At 40.8% G+C, this 23,187-nt stretch overlaps 1 protein-coding gene across 8 annotated transcripts in view; it reads right to left on the reverse strand.

The window, feature by feature from the left end:
* Window positions 1-23,187, reverse strand: part of NELL1 (neural EGFL like 1) — a 305,479-nt gene that overhangs the window by 231,946 nt on the left and 50,346 nt on the right. For all 8 annotated transcript variants that reach the window (XM_066187494.1, XM_066187495.1, XM_066187497.1 and 5 more), the window contains 3 exons: window positions 10,600-10,696; window positions 3,009-3,081; window positions 2,685-2,767 (listed from right to left, as the gene is read on the reverse strand). In XM_066187494.1, the coding sequence (XP_066043591.1) occupies window positions 2,685-2,767; window positions 3,009-3,081; window positions 10,600-10,696 (253 nt within the window). The remainder of the gene's footprint in view (window positions 1-2,684; window positions 2,768-3,008; window positions 3,082-10,599; window positions 10,697-23,187) is intronic.

Consider the following 23,187-nt stretch of genomic DNA (forward strand, 5'->3'; position numbering starts at 1 on the left):
TTCAGTGGAAATTTCTGTGCTGGAAGTCTCCATGTAACAAACACATCTGAATACAAAGCAAACCCTAGTGGAGGCTCATAATTTACCAAAAGAAGTAATATTCCACTCAAAGAAGCACAGGAGATGCCCAGACTGATTTCAGTAGATTGTTAAAGCCACAAGAATTATTTTAGCCATTATATTTAAAGAGGAACTAACAGTACTCTAGCCCAGCAGTGAGGAATGCTGCAATGTAACACAATCCTTCTCTCCTGCAGCAAATGACATTTTAGCCAGATTCTAACACCCTCACATATAGTGTGCCTCTATTTAAGGACATAAGATTATATCAGTTGAACATATCTACTGGAAAGATTCAGAATTAATTCAAATTACGACAAGAATAAAATAAGTTTTAAAAGCTATCATTTATTAGTCATCAAAAGCTGTATCTTCACCAAAAAAAAAGGTAGGAAGAGGAGGTAAGAGTGGTTAGCTTGCTATAAGCCATGACCAAATGCTCCTGTCACAGCACTGTGACAATCTGCCACAGCCAATGCTCTGCAGGACCTCCCACAAAGGCCCTGTGTCCCACCCTGAGTCCCCCAGACTCAGCACAGGTGCAGCCCAAGCAGCGGGGAACTTCCCTTTCCTGCTTTCATTCTGCATAACTTGCACAGCTACTAAAATTATCAGAGCCCAAAACCAGTAGCTGGATGTTTCCTTCCCAGGCAAGCCCCGCTCTGAGTCTCCATAATTTCAATTTATACAAACTGCACATACACATTCACTGCAAACAACACTTGCTCATCTATTCAATGCTGTGATACAGCTGCAACCAAACACAGACTGAGTGAGAAGCTGAAATCCTGGATACAGTGGAGCCTAAAAGCAACAGCTAGACACCAAATCATATTTTCAAAACATCTTGCTCATGCTCTGCATCTCTTAGTGCAGGCTCACGAGCCAGGGATGCTTGCTCCTGTACATCAGGAAGCCATCCTCTGACCACCTGCCAGGCCAAACAGGATCCCTGCAGGCAGCTGCACAGCCCTTCAAAGCCTGGACATGCATCAACCCCACAAAACACACTTGTATCTACATTAGTAATTCGTGGCTTTTGTAGGTAGGACTTAAAAGGCGGATACAAACCTTAATGCTTCCCTCCAGACCCACATTTTTAGCTTGCATTTGTCTACCAAGTTAATTTCCTTTCCTGCTCCATGCATTTTGCCTGGACAACAGGAAACAGCTGCAACGAAACAGTCAGTGGACTGCCTTAACAGAAAAGGAATTTGCAATGAAGGATTATGCCAGCACCACTTTATGGAAGTGCAGAGTCTTTGCAGTACAAATACTGTGTTATTTGCTTCTCCTCATAAAGTACTAGCAAGCAAAAATATAATTAACATCAGAGAAAGCAAGTTACTTAGTACACTGCATAATTGGAACTTGCTCATACTACCAGCAGGGCTCAAAATAATTGCCTCTCTTCCACAGAAGAAGGAGAAAACTGAAATAAAAGCTTCCCATTTTGCACTCGGATCCAGCTTGTCCAAAGCATGTCAGCTGAGTAAGAGGATTGCCAGGATAACGCGCGCACTCTACAAAAAAGTTTCCCCTTTCCTACCGGGAAGGGAAAGAGCATTTGAAGGCAATGCATTAAAAAGTGTAATTTTTTTACACAAGCAGTACTGCTATGAAAATCCTATTTTGGAAATTCCTACAGTAACTAGACTGAGAGTAAGGGCATCTACAGGTTGGTTGCATCTGCACTTAAATCTAAGTAATTGACATGTAAGTGCTGTTTTAAGAGAGACAATTAACTGCCCTCTACTGCAAACCAGATGGTTCATCAACATTAACCTCAAAATTGTGTTAATTCTCCTTTAACACAGATCAGGGGTTTGGTCACCTCTAAAACACAGTTTCCTATTCAAAAACTTCAGCACAGAGTTACTGAAGGGCCTTGGTTTAACACTGAGGCTGCCTATGTATTGCAGGAGCAGAACCTAAAGAAAATTTCCAAAATTCCAAACAAACCAAAAAAAATCCCCAACATTTACAGATTCCTATTCATCCTATTCATGATCCAAAGTGGGGGTGGAGGGGAAAGAAGAAAGGAAAAAAAAAAAAAAAAACACCATACAAACCCAAGCACACACCACATCACTTGGAGCTGAATTAACTTTACACTGATAAGAACCATTGATCAAAGGTGCTGTCAAGGTCAGCACAGTCAGCAGGTTCCCAGGCATTTTCAGTTTGGGGCCTCATTTCAGTTCCCAGGAATGAGACTACACCAGTCCTGAAGACTTCACAGGGCTTTCCACAAGAAAACATCCCCCCTCTGACAGCATCAGATGGTGAGGAAATTCTTGAGGGATTTCAGTCTTTTTTTTCTGCATTTATCCCTCAGCATGAAGAGGGAAATCAAGCTAAGGCTTCTTACAAAAAAATCAAACTGGGTATTTTGTCTTACAAATAATAAAGCAGACACCAAAAACATCATTAAGCTCAAGGAACAACCATGGAGCTATATCCTTAAGACAACTGCAAGCAGGAAGGAAAAAATTGGCTCTACTATGAAAATTCAGAATAATTTTCATGGTAGAAGGAATGGCATATAGAATAAATACTTTCATCTTTGTCTTAGGGAAGGAAAGGAAGGAAATGGGCAACTAAAAAGAAGCTTAGGTACCTACTTTTGCAGTCATTTTCGCCAAGAGTTCTTGCAAATCCATGATTCCTTGCACCAGACTTAAGAAATCACTGCAGGTTGGGCATGCTCAATAGAGAAAGATTGAAAAGAAAGAGGAAAGAAGGAAAGATACAATAACCCATAAATAAACAACAATCTATCATCCTCGATTGATGAGAACATAAAATGCAATCTGTTTGTAAAGACTTTTTGCCTTCTGGAAGTCAGCACATGCAAAAATAACAAGTCTAAAAGTATTATTTTTAAAGCAAAGAAACAATCTGTATGAAAAACCTAAAACAGAGAGAATAAAAAGATTGCTACTTACTGCGATTCAGATTAGGGCACTGTGTTATATATCCATTAGGTATAAAGATGACTTTCACATCTTGAATAACACCCTTTGTAAAAGAAAAGAAAACTGGTAATACAGATTACAAACATTCAATTCAATCTGTACCAGCTCTTTCACAAGTCATTTCTTCAGTGGACAGAAAAAAAAATTACCAGCTCGCTCTACTTATGAGGAAAATAACTGAAGATGAACAAAATATAACAACCCCTCCTCTCTGTGTGTTTGGATATTACAGCAATAATACTGCTTTCTCTTTTGTAATCACCAAATATAAGCAGCTTAAGCATCTTTAAATGGGGTGAGGCTGGTGAAAAAAGCAGGGAAATAATATCCATTGCTCAAGTCGATGACACACTTTTCCAAAAGACAAAAAGAAAACACAGTAAAATCCTTTATTTTTTTAGCCAAGTTAAGACTGTGAAATCAAACACTGAAAAGACAAGTACCCAGTGCCAGATGTAAGTAACAAGTTTACACTTCCATTGCTTGGTTTCATTAAGCCTCCTAGCCCTGTATCTCAACAGGCAGTTGGGGTAATCGTGACGTCAGTCAGAATTAATCAGAATTAAATGCTCTCTGCAGCCCAGGCAGCCAGGGAGATGCCCTGTGCAGGATTGGCAGAAGGGCAGTGCAGGCTGTTTAGGGCTCCCAAACCTGTTGAAACCGTGGAGGCTGAAAATTTCAGGCCTTCTGTGCTAAAAGGCACTGACCCTCAAGCAAGCATTACATTTGACCTGAGGCCTTGGAACAGGCTTCCGAAATTGAGTGCTAGCACTGGGGTTGTGAGTGTGTAATTTGAATAGTATTGTGTGATCTCACAGGGTGAAAAACTTAGAATTTGTGGGTTTAGTATATAGTAATATATATGGAGCAATATGGAGGATTTAAGGCTCTGTCTGAGTCCTTCTTCACCTTCTTCTTCTTGGTTTTGGGTGTTTTTTTTAAATTGGGTGAAAAAGGTCCACATTGCAGACCTTGGGTGGTCAATTAGTGGGTCAAAAGTATAAATAATATAGGTGTCATCTCATTATTGGGTAATTTAAACTTAACCTTGGAAAGAGTGAGAGGCACCTCCATTTTCTACCTTGCAGGTTAGAGCTCACGGTTCGTGAGACTGTACTATAGATAAGAATTAATAAACGCTGCGTCCGAACACGAAAACTGTGACTCCCATGTATTAATCCCAGCTCTAACAGGAAGACAAGAAGATAAGAAACCAACACAAACCAAACAGGGCACAACAGCAGGGAGGCAGGACCCAAAGGTCCAGTGCCCAGTGTGGAGCCCCTGCCCTGCAAAGATACCCCCCATGGAAGTTGCAGATGCCCAGTGTGTCCCTGTACACCTCGGCCCTGAAGAACCCCAGGCACTTCTGACAGTCCAGAAAATGCTGGAACTTGTGTCTGTTTTTTTAAGCTCAGGACAAAGCATTTGCTGCATCTTTGACTGGGCAATGTACTTACTCCACAGGATCCACTGGCTTTAATAATGTCGTGACCACTAAGGGAGAGAAGCAAGGGAAATCAAGGGACTTCTAGTGCTCATATTTGCACTTCCTTTGACTGTTAATCAGATGCTGTGACACAGCTCTATCTCCTCACAGACACACTTAATCTGAGAAGAAATTTATCATGCCAGCAGTTATTATCTAATTTAATTACTGATTTGCCAGACTGTGCTTTAATTTTCAGTTAAATTGCAACAGAATGAATTTTGCAGACCAAGGACATCATCACTTGCTCATAGGCACACACATTCCACCCATAGACAGAGGCCTCAAATAGTCCTTAAAGCCTGGCAAGGCAAGTAACATTTACATGCTCGTCTGTTAAAATAGTAGAATGTAATCAGCAAGCACTGTTTCCTGCTTACTGTCTCATGATCAAATATTAACTGAAAATATTAACAGAGATAATCAGATCACCCTGTCTTTCTTGCAGAAGTATACACATTTATTAACCTTTCCACCTAGGAGAATAATGAAACCATAAGTAACAAGAAGCAGTACTGTCACTGGAAATGGAACATCCTGAAAGCCATTTTACATATTTTTCATCAGCAGTCATCAGTGAGAAATTAGAAGGTGAGACATAAAAACATACTTCAACACTTAAGCCTCTGCAGTGAAAAGCTCAACCAAGAGTAAAAAGAGACTACAAACTTCCACCAGACCATATTGCCTAGCTAGCAAGACACCATCCAGAGAGAAGTGATTTTTTTTTCTTCAGCTTTTTCTTTTTTCTTTAGGTGCATCTTCAGATGTGGTGTTTGTTGCATCAGAGTCACATTGCTCAATTGTCTTTTGGAAAAATGCGCATTTAGACATAGCCTGAAGAGGAAACACAACTTTTTTATGTGTCCTAATTTCTGGCTACATGAAAGAATATTACTATGTAATAACATATGAGTATGAACTTCAGTTCACTAACATAGATGACTTCTAGGTCTATAAACCATCTGAAAATGAATTATTATGATCAAACATAGAAAAACTTTCCAAGGGCAGAAATTTTGCTGATGTATTTTTTTAATAGAAAGACTTCATTGTAGGAAAACACTTATTACAGCCACAATTATTGTAACAAATATGAAGAAACTCTAATTATTCCTGCTTCAGCATTAAGTCTAGGCTGCCAAGAGTTTGGATTTGTCCTTAACAGTGCAATGTCAAAATCTTTCTAGTTTTTCCCTTCCCAAGCAGACATCACCTTTATGTTATCAATAAAAACATTTGGCTAACGGCAATCAAAGCTTCTGCTCAGAATCAGGACTCGCTAGCTTGAAGAGCCTTCATCTGGCGCAGGCAGATTACCAGCTACACGATGAAATTCAGGTCTGCAGCACTAAATATCGAGCCAATCCCATGAGAACATAATGCAAAAAAGCCCACTTTATTGCACTTCTCAGATATCTACTAAATAGAACAGTCCTCCCACATTCTGTGAAAAGGCTCATCTATTCCATGAACTCTCCACTTCTGCATTTTCATTTCCTCCATTGCCTTTCATCCTCTTTAAACCTTCTTTCTGATCCACACAGCTGTGCAAGTTACACTGGCGAGGGCTGGGAAAGGCTCTACAGCAGACATGCCTGAAAGCCCTATGCCTTGGCAAAGCCATGCCAAAAGCCCAGGTTTGCACTCCATCAGCACCCTGCTGCTCCAGTCAGGACAGCCATGCCAGGCACCTGAACACCTGCCCACAGCACTACACTGAGTGTCACCTTTGTCTTGGGTTGCAATGCAAGATGTATTCTATTCCCATCTCTTGAAACTGTTTGAAAAGCTGTTTTTCTTTATCTCATAACTCCAGGGGGGAGGGGGCAGGTGCCTTTTGTCAATGGGCCAGCTGATAAAACCAGGTGGGGCAGTGCTCTTCATCTCTTCCATGACTCATTCTCCCTTCAGGGGATATCTGCTGTTAATGGGCCATCGAGGCTCACTGCATGACTGAAACAATTACATCATCCCATGGGGAGATGCTCCACCTAGGGGGAGGAGCCCAGCATTCCTACCTGGATAAAACCTGAGATTCAGAACACCAGGACAGTCTGTTTTCCATTGGATTCCCAGAGGAAGACCGAATCCATCTCACCACCACTGGACCTCCAGAAAGAGCCTACACACTTCTACAGGATCATCTCTTCTCCAACAGAACCAGATCTGTCACTCCAGGAGGACTTAATTGGAACTGCTACCAACACCCTGACCAAGAGGGTGTCAGGTCGTGTTCTGACTCTGTCAGGGTTTTTTTCTTTTTTGGTTTGTTTGCTTTTTTGTATTACTGCATTTTTATTATTCCTAGTAAAGAACTGTTATTTCTATTCCCATATCTTTCCCTGACAACTCCTTAATTTCCGAATTATAATAATTTGGAGGGAGGGGGGGTTGCATTGTCCATTCCAAGGGAAGCTCTGGCTTTTCCCTGGCAGACACCTGTCTTTCCAAACTAAGACAACCTTAGTCCATACAACTCCCAGTCCAAAATTATTACAGAGTTCTATGACTATATAAATTATATACATGATACTGTGCAATAAAAATACCAATATGCTTCTCAAGCACCTAATATACAATCCCCAGACACAATCAGGATCAATAGAGCCTGCTCCGGTGGTTATGAAAACTACTGTCTTGCAACATAAATCACTTTCTCACCAAGGTATTAATAAGCTCATTTCTGCACTAGCTCTTTGGAGGGACCCTTAGGGGGAAGGGTTCTCCTCAGTAATAAAACAAATTTTGCAAATAATTCTGATCCTGACAGCAATCAGACCCATCCTAGAGAGTGTTCCATAGATATCTGGCATCAATCTTTTTCTCCCTTCAGTTGCATTTTCTTAAGGTTCCTAACCTGATGATGATGGTATTCCTTAACCCTGAAACAAACCCCGAGTTTGCGTGGCTGTCCTGGCTCTGTCCAGCACAGGATTAATTTTTGCAGTAGCCCAAAGAGAGCATGGCTGGGACATGGTGATTATTCTGCAGCACTCACACCACTGTAGGAGGCAGGGGAAGGGACTCTCTTCCATGGAGGAGGAGTTCCTTATGGTCAAGAAAACGTGGAGGAGGGAGCCATCTGGTACCATCTATTAGCAGGAATGTGTAAATCATTTCTTTTCCTGTATCTTTTATTAATAATACTGTTGCTGTTACTGTTCATTTTCTTATCTCAGCATTCTTTCCAGTAAATTGTTCTCATCTACATCCATCATCTTCACCTTTTGTGCCTCTAATTCTCAACTCCATTACACCACAGTGGGAAGGGGGAAGGAAAGGAGGAGTGAGAGGGAGCAAGGTGTGATTTGAGAGAGTCTTGGTGGAGGGTACTGAACTGGGGAGTACCATTCATAAACCACAATAGCCTTAATTTATCCACCCCTTATTCCATACCACTTATGTCCCACCCAGATCCTAAACCTTTCAACTATATAGATATAGACATATAAACATACTCAATCACAGCTATCATTTCCATAATCAATGGCCAGCCCTCCAAGATGTCTGTTGAGTTCATTTAGTCTATGGCTGTGGGTTCTTTCCACCCTAGATGTCTCCCAGAACACGAGGGCTGCTGTACTGCTGGCTGACTGCTGCACCAGGAGCTCACCATTGCTGTGTCTGGAGCAGTGCACACTGACTGTCCACGGCAGTGATCACACACAGCAACCAATATTGACAGCAACCAATATTATAAATACAGTTCAACAGCACAGACTGTGTTTATCCAAAAATCAAACCCCCTTGAGGCACAGATCGTGTATCCCTGTCTCTCTCCATTACCCACCAAGTGGACCCTGGCCCTTGAGCAGAGACAATTCCATGGAGGGGTTTGCCTTGGCTTGAGTTGCACCTCTCTGGAGTCGCCAACAGCATTCTTGTTGCAAATACTGTCACTCTAGCAGAGCCCTGTAGCTGTTCAGGGGTGAACTACCAAAGGGAGCAGAGAATTTCTCTAAACACCAGCCCATTTTCTCCTTCGTTCCATGACACTCATGATTATTCCCCCTCAGGGCAGATCTCTGAATGACCCTCCCAGAAATCTCTGTCCTGACTCTAAACATGGTACTGTAGACCATACTGAGAAAACATAGCAGACACAGCAACAGGAACATGCTTTCCTTAACTTCCAAACAAAATCAAAAATTCTCAAAAGCCATTTTAACAGGCCTGAAGTAGGAAAAGGGGGTGAAAAGCTGTGGAAAATCATCCCCTCCCCCCTTTAACCCAAAGACTAGATATGATTATTATCATGTCAATAATGGACCCCCCCACCAAAGAATCCTAGGTAAGGGCAGGAGAACCACACTGAACACACATCCAAAATAACCCTCATTGCCCTTGATGTCATCAAGTCACAAGCAGATATCACACAGATCAGCAGCAAAGTAATCCAGGTCCCTCTCCCTGCACCGAAAAAGACCATTGTAAGGGTCACTTTAGGGCACAAATACAGGGTTAGGCACCACACTCACATGAACAAGCCAGGCAACAAAGCTGTGGCCAGCACTCCACACCTAATACCACAGATGCTTCAAGCAAACAAGTTATCAACCCGTTTTGGCTCTGTTGTTATTTCCACCCTTCACTGGCCACCAGTTAAGCCTGTCCTGGTTCAGGAATGGTACTCCCCAGTTCAGTCTCCCCACCCAGACTCCCCCAAACCCCAGGCTGTTCTCTCTCCATCCCCCTTCCTCTAACCCTCCCCACTGTGGCAGGATGGAGTCGAGAACTGGAGTCACAAAAGGTGAAGATCATAGGTACAGTCTACTGGAAAGAGCAATGGGATAAAAAAATGAACAGTAACAATGTCATTAACAAAAGGTCTAAGGAAAAAGATCATTCACGCAACAAACTTGGTTTTCCTTACACGCATTTTCATGGCTCCAACACACATAGAAAAATGCTAATTCTTTTTTAATGCTCTTATTTCCCTGCAGATCTCTGTTTACATTAAGGAAAATATATCTATTTTTTTATATGCTAAAACAGTGAAACAAATTGCTCTGAAAAAGAAAGGAAAATCCTGCTGAGCATAAAAATATATGGAAAGAGATGCGTACTCTTTACAAACTGGCAAAATCCCAAGTTTTTGCAATGAGTAATGTAAAAAAAGTAAGACTTCTGAAACTCAAGCAGGATTAAAAAAAACACAACCAATTATATTTCTGCCCTGAAGAAAGTTAGTAAAATATTCAAGCACACATAAAGCAAAGTAAGACACTTGTTGGCTTTCATTATGATCAATAAAAATTGTCAGTTCATTAGCATATCATTAGCTACCCTGCTGTTTCCAAAGTGTTAACACGTAGAAATATTAATTTACAAACATATTATATCCCAGAGTTCTGAGGCTCTGACTGCCTGCATAAAATAAGAATTTAAGGCAGGCAACTCCAATATAACTTCTTCCTTTTCCTCTGCAGCTATAAACATATGTTTACCATCTGTGGAATAGTGGGAAGCAGCTGAGGTAAAAAACCAACAGCTGTAGAATAAAATAATATTATCAATTTCACTTCACAGCGACAGCTCAGCTGCTGGAGGATGAAATGCACTGCAGGTTCAGAGCAACCCTCAGACTATCATTTAAGTCAGAAGTTGGCTTTTACCTTAGCTTCACAATTAAAATTGCCAGCTACTATGCTGAAATAACTTCCTCATGATTGTCCTAGCTTGTTGGAAATCTGGGGACTTTGAGGAGATATCCTCAGAAAAGAGGCAACTTGTAAAATTGTCTTAGGAAGTGACAGCTTCACATGGAAACCGGGTGGGTGGTAAATCACCTTGGCAACAAATCCATGCCCAGACTGAGGATAGGCAGATTGGCCTGTTGCTGCTCTGCAGACTCCTTTCACAGATAAACACTCGTGCTGTGGCTTGTTATCCAAAACTGGAATAAATACCAGAAAGTTTTACCTTGTAGACAAGCTGTTTACAAACTGTCCGCAGTTCCTACCAAATTTCATGCATATCATATTTCATGAGTCTAAGACAAGTGATTGGAAGTATTTTGTTGACTATTTATTACTTTCCTTCTCCACATGCCATTTCATATCCGCTTACCTTAAAGAAACCATGTTTCCTGTCTCTCTGTCCGAGCCATAAATTGCTTTCAGGTGTCAGATTTGTTTCTGGGGGATCAATGACACGTTCATAAATCCTGCAGAGGGAAGACGTTGCATTTACTTGAATTTTCTCTTTCCTCTGAAAACTTCCTTGGCAAAATCAGGTAACAATAAGAGATGGAAAACAGAACCAAAAATAAAACCGCTAAAAAAATTTTATTAAACACAGTATTTATCACTGGTCAGGGTGAAGAAAGTATATTACAACTTTAAAATAAAATTTAAAAAATTAAAAGCACAAATATATGAAGATTCCGTAACATTGAAACTCTCTTTGTGCAGCCATGCCACACTTGACTAAAGCAATACAATGCCAGAACCCACCACAGTAGGGAAAAAAATAAAACAGGACCATCTTAGTCTAGGGATGTCTTTCAAAATCTACCCTAGAGAAAATGTGCAATCACACACAAAATCCAAGCAAATCCAACAACTCCTAGGGCTTTCAGACTGGCCAGAATTTTAAATAGACTTCACAAAAGAACTTTATGCCACTCTACTCCATTTTTTTTTTTCTCCTCTACATTTGTGCCATTCATGGTCACACGTGGACCTTCCTCCCCTTATAATCGGATTTCCTAAGGCTGGGTGCTCACGTGTGGTGCCTCTACTGCACATCCACCTTGTGTCTGTCACCAGCACAGGTCTGGCACAGAATGGGACCTCTTTATATATGCCTGGTATCTACCAGTGACAGCAAGTGGTATGAGGTCCATAAGCAACCTTTACGTACTGCATAAACTTGCACATGACTGCAGCAACCTGCATACCAAATTTCTAAAATTAACTCATGAAAAATTGCTGCAACACAATTTTTAAATTAATGAAGTATTCGGAATTCTAAAAAGGTTTTGCTTGGGGTTTTGTTTGTTTCTTTTTAGGAAAGCTGTAATGAAGTTTTCATAACAACTTTTCCAGGAACACAGACAGCTACAATGATATCATCATTTCAGAACATGAAAAATTCAAGGCCAGAGTTACTGACCCTGTATTCTCATATTGCCATGTCACATCAGAGGGAGCCATGAACTTCCTGCTTCATAACAAAAACATCATGCTTAACAAGGATTATGGAGGAGATGATGAAATATATTTCTATTACTGTCCAGTTTACAGGGTGTATGCATGGCTGTGTAATCACAGCAGTGTGAAAGCCAAGAGAAGCGACTCTGAGTCTGCCAAGACCCCTAGCTTAAAGAGGTGAAATTATCTGTGGCCAAGTTATTTCTTTCTTTAAAGCTATGGCTTCAAAACAAACATGAAAAACGAACATAGAAGGAAAACAGAAGTCCATCAACTGAACTTATCTCCACAATTACACTCCACATGTTTCTACCAGAGGCTCCCTAAGTGTAATCAGTGATTTTTCACGTTGTAAGTTGCCATGGGTATTGGGTTTGTATTGCAAGGGTTAGGCAGCAGGGTGGCTTCTGTGAGAAACATCCCCCATGTCCAGCAGAGCCAGTGCCAGCCAGCTCCAGGACGGATCCAGCACTGGCCAAGGCTGAGCCCTTCACGGATGGTGGCAGCACCTTTGGAATAATGTATCTGAGAAGGGGGAAAAGTTACTGAGCAACAGCAATTCCATCTAGGGAGAGGACTGAGAACACATGAGAGAAACAGCCCTGCAGGCACCCGGGTCAGTGCAGGAGGGGGAGAAAATGCTCCAGCACAGGAGCAGAGATTCCGTGGGGAGGCTGGTGTTTCCCATTCCTCATCCCCCTCTGTGCCACCTGTGGGGATGAGGCAGAGAAACATCAGGAGTGAAACAAGCACAGGAAGAAAATGGTGGGTGGAAGGTATTTGGTTTTACTTCTCATTACCTTACTCTGATTTAACTGTTAACAACTTAAACTAATTTCCCCAAGTAGTCTGTTTTGCCCTGAACTGTAACAGGTAAGGGATCTCTCCCTGCCCCTACCTAGATCCACAAGCCTTTCATTATCTTCTTTTTTCCCTTGTCCAGTTGAGGAAGGGAGTGATGGGAGTGGCTTTGTTGGGCACCTGGTGTCCAGCCAGGGTCAAATCCACCATATCACACTATTGGAACATTCATTTATTTGGAGAGGCCTAGAATAACATCCCAGCATTAAAGAACTTCTAGAAATATCTATAAAGTTAAGTCAAAGTACAGAGTCCTGTACCCCACCCACTTTTGCTTATCAAAAAAAAGAGTAAACTATTTGTCAAGATGAAATAGAAGCAATATATAAAACTAAAGGCTGACACACTTTTTTTTTTTTTTAAAGAAACAAGAAGAAAAATCTCCAACCTAAGAACAAAATAATTACATGAAAATTACAGCTTAAGAATGTGAGTGCAGGAGTCAGAAAACTTCTTGTAATACTCATAATTTCATTGCTAAAGTTTATTATAATTATCATCAGCCCTAACTCATCACATTTCATGCACATGATACATTCAGAGCTCTAGGAAATTTCTCTCTCTCCTATTTAATTAGGTCTACCTATAAAATTACCATGCTGAGCTGTTTTACCTGTCCAAACAGCAAAACAACATGATATTCTTTTAAATCAGGTTTTGAGAATTACAGGATTTTTGCATGCACCGTCTCTATCAATAATTTAAAGTGTAAGCAGAGGCCTTCTGTCATACCTCATGCAAAATTGAACTACACAAATGCAAAGCTGTGGCAAAATACTGAATGAGAAACAAAGAATTGACGTGGTCCTTGAGCATGAGCTCCTTGAGAGCATGTGCACTGAACTGCTCTATCATTTGAGGAATTTATCTTTGTATATGCAGCATAGTTTTATTCATGATTTCAGTTACTAATGCCCTTGCTGGAAAATTTCTCATTTCCTGAAAAGACCAGTCGATATTCAATAAAGAACTCCATTTCTCCTAATATATAAAATCCCAGTTCTGACCAGGCTCAAAAGCACTACTTATTGAAGAATATTTGATTTTTATTCACCTGGCCTAGTTAAAGTTGATAAAAGAACTCTACAGTATCTATCTGCAATCATATATTTAAAAAAAACCAAAACTTGACATTGTTATATGACATTTCAACAATAGCAAATAAGGAATACAAATCAGAGACACACTAACATGGCTTATCTTGTCTTTTCTGATGTTTTAACACTCTTTCAACCTATGTGGACAGGGCTGCAGCCACCTTCCTTCCAGTCTATTCACAAAGCGCCATCCTTAAGACACAAAAGCTCAAGATTCCCCATATTCCTCTACTGTTCTACTCTAATTCAAACTATATTTCTGAAGCAGGTATTTACCTTAAATTAAGGGGCTCATTGAGGCCAGTTTGTGCCTTATTCCACATATGTCAACGAGGCTGGTTTGTTTTCCTTAGATCTGCCTATGAAGTAACAGGCTTAGTAGTCAAGAGAGGGCATGAGATGTTGATCAGTCCTGGATTACTTTTTTATGGCAAAAGATGTTTTGGTTGACACAATTTGATTTACAAACTATGTCAATTTACTTTATTTTTGCATACTGTTAAACATCATCACAAAAAAAAAGGCCTGGCAAGTATACACACCACATATTGCTACTCCCTTATGTCCCTCTATATTCTTGGGAAACGAAAAAGTGAAAAAGTACATCAGGTAAAAAAAAAAATAAAACAAATCAAAGCCAAGAAACCCCAAACAAAGCACCCACATTAGGCTTCCACATCACTCACTTTCCCTTACTTGACTTTCTGGGCTGAGGTGTGTCACTTTCTATGGCTTTATACCCGTGTGACCAATACTCTGTATTTGGCATCTGAATAGCTAAATTATACACTTCAGCTTATGAAGTGCTGGTCTGGACCTCCTTGGAGACCAGTTTCCAACATATTTGGCTTTGATACCAACACAGAGAAATGCACAATACACTTTCACAAGAAAAGGAATGCTCAGAAAGAGGACTCAGGGGAACTGTGGTCACTAAAACTGTTGCAGACTGAATATCCCCTCCAACACGAGGAGGCCTAGGTTTACAGGTTAATGGAAGCTCTACTACATACTTCGGGCGTTCAGATTTATGATTGCTGCATTCACTTTCCAAGAGAAAGGCTCGACTTGCCCCTACTTTATGCCAACATATTTCAAAGAAGTTAAGCCATAAAACCAGGGTAATAGAACAATGAACCAATCCTACTGTCTTGAAATGTTCATGCTCAGAATACATCCAGTAACCACTGATCCATTTAGCAAAATATAGTAAGAAATGCACCTGCTAACACACTTGTTAATCAGCAAATACCCATTATATTCTTGTGGTTTGTACCTGTATCTCTACCCTATCTGCACGCTTTGATTTATTAAGTATTCTTGTGCAGTCATCAGAATCACCTCTCTCAAGGACACATTTCAAACAGGCATTTCTGCTGTAATGAAGACAATATGCAGAAAATAGAAAATTTATAAAATAATCAGTGGATTCCTGAAAGGAAGCATATCTAAAGTATTTGCATCCTAATACACACACACACATACATCTTGCTCTGAATAGAGGAAGAATTTCTCTAGAAATCAACATCTGTTGGACAAAGGAGACAGCTCCCCTCCACATATTCAATATAAATCATTTTTAGCTCTTTGTAATGTGTAAATATACAATGGTATAATGGTATTTGTCTAATGTAGGATGGTGAAAAAGGGAAATACCTTCATTCTATACATGTGCAGGCTGAAATACAGATTAACCAAAATCACAAAGACTCTGCCCAAGATCTAAGACTTTGGACTGGGCATAACTGCCTCACACACTGGGTCACACTCCCTCTGGAAAAAACATGACACAGAATTGTCTCTTGCAGTGAAGATAATTTCTTACACACAACTTCTATAAGCCAAAGTTAACACTTAAAGAGTGTTTCCACTTCTGTGGAGATGCAGCTCTATGTCACACATACATCATTTGCCATGCCAGACGCATTTTTGAAATTGCTGAAAGATTTAGCAGAACATGAAAATAAACTTCACATCTGCTCACATTAGGATACATCAGTCAACATGGACTGATCAGGAGGTGCCACTGCCTAAAATTCTCAACCATAAAACAGTCTGCAACTCAACAGTCACTACAAAGCAGCACACTAAATCATGACATTTTCAAATCCTTCTGTGCCTACAATATGAGTAGGTTACTAGAAGAGGAACATGCCTTCTATTTGCAGGTTGGATATGAAAACCCTGAGATTAGCTCAGTTGGTCAGAGCATGGTGCTGAACAACACCAAAGTTGAGGGCTTGATCCTGCCATGGGCCATTCACTTAAGAGCTGGAATCTGGTCCTTGCAGATCCCTTCCAACTCAGAATATTCTGTGAAATTTTTAAATACACATAGCCCTGAACTGCATTAATCACGCTTGAAACAGAGGTTTAGACTGTGAGGGTATAAAAGCCCAGGGGTTCCTTTGTTTGGGGTCCCTCCTCAGAGGGAAGCTCTAAATTTCCATGTAAAGAACAGGTGTTGAATTCAGCACTCCCAATTTTAAATGTCTCAAAAGTTCACACCTACAGTGGAGCTAGTTCTCTAGACTCAGTTATTTAATGAAGAGACATAAGTGTTTCTAGGGTGTAATTCATCTTACAGTAAATGAATCACTCTCTAAGGGCGCCTCCAACAGCTGCACAGGAGCCCTTCCTGACATCAGGGTGAATCATCAAAACAGATTTTTGCAATTCAAAGCCTGATACTCAAAAATTACACTCTCTTGGAACCATTCATTACCCTGTATACATCCATCCGGATCTTCAGATCCTTTAAATATACTGAAGGGTAAAGAAAAGTTCTGTTCATAGCAGTCTTTGAAAGAGCAGTCTCAACTTCTGTAAAGAAAGTCAGAGGAGAGAAGGAAGTTCCCTGTGTTTTGCATCAATCCTTTTCCTAATCTAATTTGCAGAGGTGTTGGCCACCTTTGACCCTTGCTATCATCTCCAGCTGAGCCTGCAAAAACACAGTACACCTCTGAAACTGCAAATGAGGCCTCCTAACAGAGCCCAATGCATAAAAATCATCAGCTGCTTCAAAAAGTTTGTCCAACATTCTCTGAACCCACCTGCATAAGGAAACTGATTGATTATATCCGTTCCCAGCTTTAAAGATGCAGTATTGGCATTTGTCCTCGTATCTGTTCTTCCAAAGAGGTTAAGAATTGATTTTAAAAATAAATACTAAGGTATCTTTACATATTTCTCTCTCAACCCATTTTCTAAATGCTTCCCAATGAAAATGTGTCAATACCAATGTGATTGGATTTTCTTGATAGTGTGTACAGATAGGATGCATTATTTGACATGTATTCAGTTCTGGAGCAACTTTAACTGAATTATTCATTCAGTTTCCAGTGTTTTGTTTCAGAAAAATAAACTTCCTGAGGGAAATTTTGATTTTTTTGGTGCTATCTCCTCTGCCATAGTATAGGAGGAGTTCACAATCACTTAACAGAGGAAAGCAATTTAGATTAAAATCCTGGGGTATGAGGGAAGCCTTTTCTTATTAAATTTTGAATATACAGTAGTAACTGCCAACCATTTAATCAAGTCATTGTTCAGCTTTGGGAGAAAAAAAAATAATAGGTGTCCAGTAACAGCATATGTTAGGTAAAAGGCTCAAGAGTGCATGCTCAGTTTACATTCTCTTCAAGGTCTGCCACTCAAATGATTTCATTGATTTTCCTGTATAATCACAGAGACAAAGTTAATATACTCTGTTTTTCATTTTAATTATTCCAAATACAAATCTAAATTCAAAAATAAAAATTCATCTAAATAAAGTCCTTTTAAAAAAAAATCTCTTTTTTTTCATTCAAGAAAAATTCAAACTAACAAACAGAAGGAAACCAGAAAAATGCAAGTGAAGATGATCACAAGAGCACATTTCACTGTCAGGTTTGGGGGTTTATTCTCCCCACATCAACTGAGTAAGGGTGAATTCACAGGGATATCTGCCTGTGTGGGGCTTTTGTTACGAAACATATGAAGCTCTTCAGTTTCCTACAAACTTATTCACGAATTTTATCAGAATTTCTTAAGCACTAAACTAAAACAAATCTTTATTGTCAACCCAAAGTAGAGGACTGGACCCATTATGTGACACCACAGTGGCTTCATGAAGGGCAGAAAGGCATCTGTCAGAGTTGCCTCTATGGCAGCTTTCATCTGGAGAACCTGGGGTAGATTCCAACACCTTTGTGAGCAAGGTCAATATTATGAACTTTACTTGCAAATGACAAAACAGATACAAATGGTTCCTGACAACAACAGTGTAAAGAGTGTCTAAGCCCTAACAGCCTGTCTACAAGACTGCAATGTTTACCCATCTTCATAAAACAAAAACAGCACTTCTTAAAGTGTGAAAAACCCAGAAAACAGACTGAGTCAGACTCTAAGCAGAAACAGAAATTTGGCCATTTGCTTAGGATTGTCAAGAGTTATAGAGGAAAAAAAATATGCCAAACTATGAGGTCAACTGTATCTCACGCATGATGTATCCAGAGGAGGGCTTTTAGTGTCAAGACAGTTGGTTTGACACCCAAATAGTTATCATATTTCTCAGTTTGGCAACTACTGCTTTTGGCTAGACCTCATTTTCCTCAAAGCAGCTGGTAGTGTGCCACGTGTTGGATTTGTGACCAGAGCAGTGTGGGTATGGCACCCGTGTTCTAGCTGATGGTCAGCAGTGCTTGCACAGTGTCAGCGCCTCTTCTGCTCCTCACACTGCCTGTCCTGGCTTAGGGCAAATTTGGGAGAAAACCTCCAAATGGTGTCCCTCCAGAATAGCAAACTCAAGCAGCCCCTTCCCCAATCGGTCTGGGAAAAAATCTCCTTGGAGAAAAGTGGAAAAAACTATTTATTTAACAAACAAAGTGCCCACAAACACAAGAAATGAACAATATGAAACAACAAAACCTCTTGCCGTTCTGAAGAGAGATGGCAAAATTGAGAGAAGTCCTTGCTGTGGGTGAAGCTTGGCTCTCTCAGTCTCTCATCAGTCCCTCCAGCGCAGGAAAATGCCATCCTGGGCCCCGGTGGGCTGCTGGTATGAGCTCCCAGTGCTCTGCTGGGTTTTGGGTCCAGAGCAGGTTTGAACAGTTCCAGGAAAAAGGAAAAAACATTCTAGGGAGCTTCTCTACCTCAGCCAGCTAAAACTAACTAAAAGCAAAAGAGATCTCTGTCCCGCTGTCTGTTTGTACTGCAGACCAACACAGTCCAGGAGCAGAATGTGTAGGAGTGAGTGCACCTTCTCAAAACAAACCCTGCGCTTCTTTCTTCCCCACCTTCACTCTCAGAACCAGTCTTAAAGGTGCAGAACTGAATATCCAGCATAAACAGAACAGACAACTGGGGATACAAGCATCACAAAGACACCCCAGGACACGGCCCCACCAGTGATGGGGCTGGGGGCACACCAGAGCCTGGAAGGGGACGAGGGGACATGTCGAGATTGTGGCGCATCTTCAACGAAGACCAAAAGCTGGGTAGTTGTACAAGTAGAAATCCTTTACTGCATTGCTAAAATCAGTCTCATAGAAGCTAAGTTGTTACAGTCTGTCCCAGTGTACAGAAAGCCTTCTAACATAAAGTCCCTAAGTCCCAAGGAGATGAAGCAGCACCTTATCAATAGCAACTGTAGCAGCAGCAACAACAGCATCCATGATCTGTGTTCCATGAGCGAGCTATTATTCTCAAAGCAGTGCATTTTATTCTATTTTTAACCCATCAGGTAGAAACACAAGGTCAGTATTGCTTCATTGGACCTGCCCTAAACCTAAAGTTGAGGTGCAAAAGTAACGTAATTTCTTACACAAATTCTATTCTATGTTGTTCTATCTAGGAATACTTGGCAATGCTACATTGTTCTTGTTATGACCAGAACTTAGTTAACTTTGGAAAAGGCAATGCTACTTGAACTTTAAACTAGGCTTTAGGGCTTCTCTTACTAACTAATACAGGCTTCTATTCGTTTAAGGCACTCTACTTATTTAAAACTAAACCTGCATTTCTGCCTCATGTCATGTGGATTTATGTATTTTAGTTTCTCTGAAGGTTTTAATTCAGCCCTCACATCTCTGAGCACTCCTGGGCCTGTGCGGATGGGGCCCAGAGGGATTTTGCATCCCAACAGGGACACAGCCAGGACAGCAAAGCCCAGCTGGCGCGAGGGACACCCCCTGCCACATCACACCACATTTAGCAATACAAGCTGGGGGAACGCAGAAAGGGGATGGGGATGTTTGGAGTTAGGGCACTTGTCTTCCCAAGTAACCATGATGTGAGACAAAGTCCTGATTCTTCCAGGAAAACAGCTAAACACCTGCCAGTTGATGGGGGATATAACTTAATTCTTTACTTTGCTCTTCTTTACCTGTTAAACTGTCTTTATTTTTCAATACACCTTCCACCCCCTCCCCTGCACTTTCACCCTCCCAAATCCCTTCCCCACCCCACTGTAGAGGGAGCAGCTGTGTGGTGCTCAGCTGGCTCACAGCACTAAACCACACAACAACCTTTTTCTTTTAGGTAAAGCTGAGCTCAACAGCATGTGGCTCCTGGCCCTGGCATTGCCCCTAAAACTTGTACATAATCTACAGGTAGCAGAAGCACACACACAGTGTACTTGTCACAGGCTTTGGTGAAGATGATAATTTTTGCCATATTCTGCAGAACTTAAGGTGGTGTCTAGGTCAAAAGAATTCCTCCTCTGAAGTGCTGAGGTGAATATCATTTACATATACAGACTTTTCTTATAAAAATCAATGTGCACAACTTCTATGCATTAAAGTGAATTCAGGACTTTAAACATCTTCATATAGAGCTGAGAGGTACATGGATCAAATGCCACTTTTCAAACAAATATCTGACTCTCCAAAGGTATTTCAGCATCTCTGTACCACTTGTGAGCTACTATCACTATCTGGCTACCAGCGCATAAATCACAAAGCAGTAGGGGTTTTATGATGCACACAAGTATCCATGACAGTCAAGGAGACAAATACACTTATAAATGAGGACAGTACTGAAACTCACAGGGTCCCTGAAAGACACCCTTTAACCTCAGCAAGCTTTGAAGCTCAGGTTCTAAACCAGAACACTGAATAAAGCAAACTGTTAACAAAGCTAAAAGCACAGCACACTCATTTTTACCTCACCAAGTATCATACCAAGAGCCCATCTCAGATGAACCAAGTGTTCAGAGTACATCCCAGATGTAAAATATCATCAAAACAAGTCTGAGCAATTAAAAGCAGATTCTAGAAATAAGAGGAAGAAATTAATTCAATGGGTTCTTTCAAGATGTAAAAAGAAGAAAAACTCCTCTCCCACAAATTAAACGAGAAACACTTAGAGCAAGATACATTTGAGATAAAAAAACTGTATTAGAATATCTGTGAAACAAGCAGTAGCCACTTAAGCCTATCTTACAATCAGAAAGCAAAAGAAGAAGAATGCGCATCAAAATGTGCACAAAGGTCTTGCAGCAAAACGAACCCTAAAACAAAATGTTATCCGAATAAAAAGGTAAAACCATGATTAAATGTCTTATGCCACCTCTATTTTGTCATGAAAAAAATAAATTTAAAAAAATCTAAGACTACTTTTTCATGAGGCATTTATTGAGTAAGAACAGGCAGTTCTAAAACCCTGCTTCTATTCCATCTGCCTGCCACACAGAGGGATATGCTGGCTCCCAGTCCAAGACCTGCAGCACACAGATCTCCACTCTGGTAGTTACAGCAGAACATGAGACATGATAAGCTTTTACAGCTTTGGAACAGCCCCTCTTCACAGAACATATGCAGCCTTTGCCTTTCCTTTGTCTCAGGCTCTTCTTAACTCCAAAGTTGATTTATCTAGTACAATAAGATAGGAGCAATTGTGAGAAGAACAAGGCTTTTGATTTCAACTCTTTCTGCACTGCTACAAAAGATAAATTTAGAATTCAGCCAGCCACAAGAAACCTTTCTACTAAATAGCTTCTTCCCCCCTTTCAAAAACATCTGCTGAGAAGTTAATTGCTTCACAGGGTATCTTGTCACAGGATCATCTCATCAAGGGGTTCATGTCATCACTGGAGGATTTGTATGTAATCATAAAATAACCTCATCCATATTCCAGAGCCAATTTGCTGCAGTGACAGAAGGCAGCTGCAGGCTGAGGACTGCAGGCTTTGCCTTCGCTGCCACACTCGTGCCACGGCCCTGCCCCTGGTGTTGTCTCAGCACTGTGCAAAGGCACTGGGCTCTCCCTGGAGCTGCCACTCTTCCTCCCCATTAGACACTGTCTCTGTAACACTAATTCCATGTCCTCATCCCCTGTTCCTCAGTTCTTCCTGCAGGTTAATCCAATAACCCACATCTCCCTTATCCCATGGTGTTTTCCAACTGTCTGGTTTAGTCTTGGTTGTTTGAAAGATAATATTACATTCTCTCCACAAATAACTAATTGGCCATGACTGGGGAGGTGGATGAAAGAGACAGCAAACATAGAACAAGCCATTATATTGGTTCTAAAATTAAATTTAGATGGAAACTGCCAGCAAACAGGCAGAAAAGCACTCTGCAGGGACAGCACATTTCTCACAACATCTGACACACAGGGGAGGTGAAAGCTTGGTACTGCTCAAGTCAATGAGAGTTCTCACTGCAGGCTGCACTGGGCTGTCCCCCAGGGATACTGCATGGCACATCTTTCAGACAAGTTTAAGGTAAGTAGCTGGTGTGACAGAGAGAAATTCAGCTTGGGCTGAAAAAGTCCAAGTTGCCTTAGTTGGCACAGTGGTAGTTATTAGTTACCTCCTTTCACTATTGATGTCCTGAAGAGGATGCCACTAAAACCGCAGCCCAATCAAGTAATGCAGTTTCCGCTGATTATTTCATTTACTGCCTGGCCTCAGATACAAGGACAAGTTACAGGACTGGACATTGCACATTACCTTACTCCTGTACCAAGGATCAAACTACCATCTTCCTCCTTACTGATTCTTCCACGTATCATTCCATTGGTCATACAGATTACACTTCACGTCATTAAAATATTTAAAGTGGAAGCAGATGCTAATATCTGATTTTTTTCCCCATTAAAAAAAAAAAAAAAAAAAAAAAAAACAAACAAACAAAAAAAAAACCCCCACACCACCAAAAAGCTACACCAACCAGACCACTAAACACTTAGCTGTGTAGAAATGGAGTATTCCTCAACTGGCAGAAACACCTCACCTTCTGAAGCACAAGACTGGACTGCCTTTGCCATTCCCTCAGCTGGGGCAAGCAGCTCACACCCACAGCACTGAACCAGGAACTCTGCTGTCCCCATGCCCAGCACAGAGCCTGCCTTTGTTGCTCTTTTATCCTCTTTTCTGTCAGAGCCAGGATTAAATGCTCGAGAGACAGTATTCATGTTCAGACTCAGATGTTTATTAATTCTTATCTATAGTACAGTCTCACAAGCTGTGAGTTCTAGCTAACAAAGTCAAAAAAGGCCTCTATCTCTCTCTCTACAAGGACTTTTAAGGATAAACTTGTCCAATTAAGAAATGACACTGAAAACAT

The sequence above is a fragment of the Chamaea fasciata genome, unplaced genomic scaffold (genome assembly GCF_029207755.1).
Source record: "Chamaea fasciata isolate MVZ Bird 193981 ecotype frontalis unplaced genomic scaffold, bChaFas1.0.hap1 SCAF_7, whole genome shotgun sequence".
Classification (NCBI taxonomy): domain Eukaryota; kingdom Metazoa; phylum Chordata; class Aves; order Passeriformes; family Sylviidae; genus Chamaea; species Chamaea fasciata.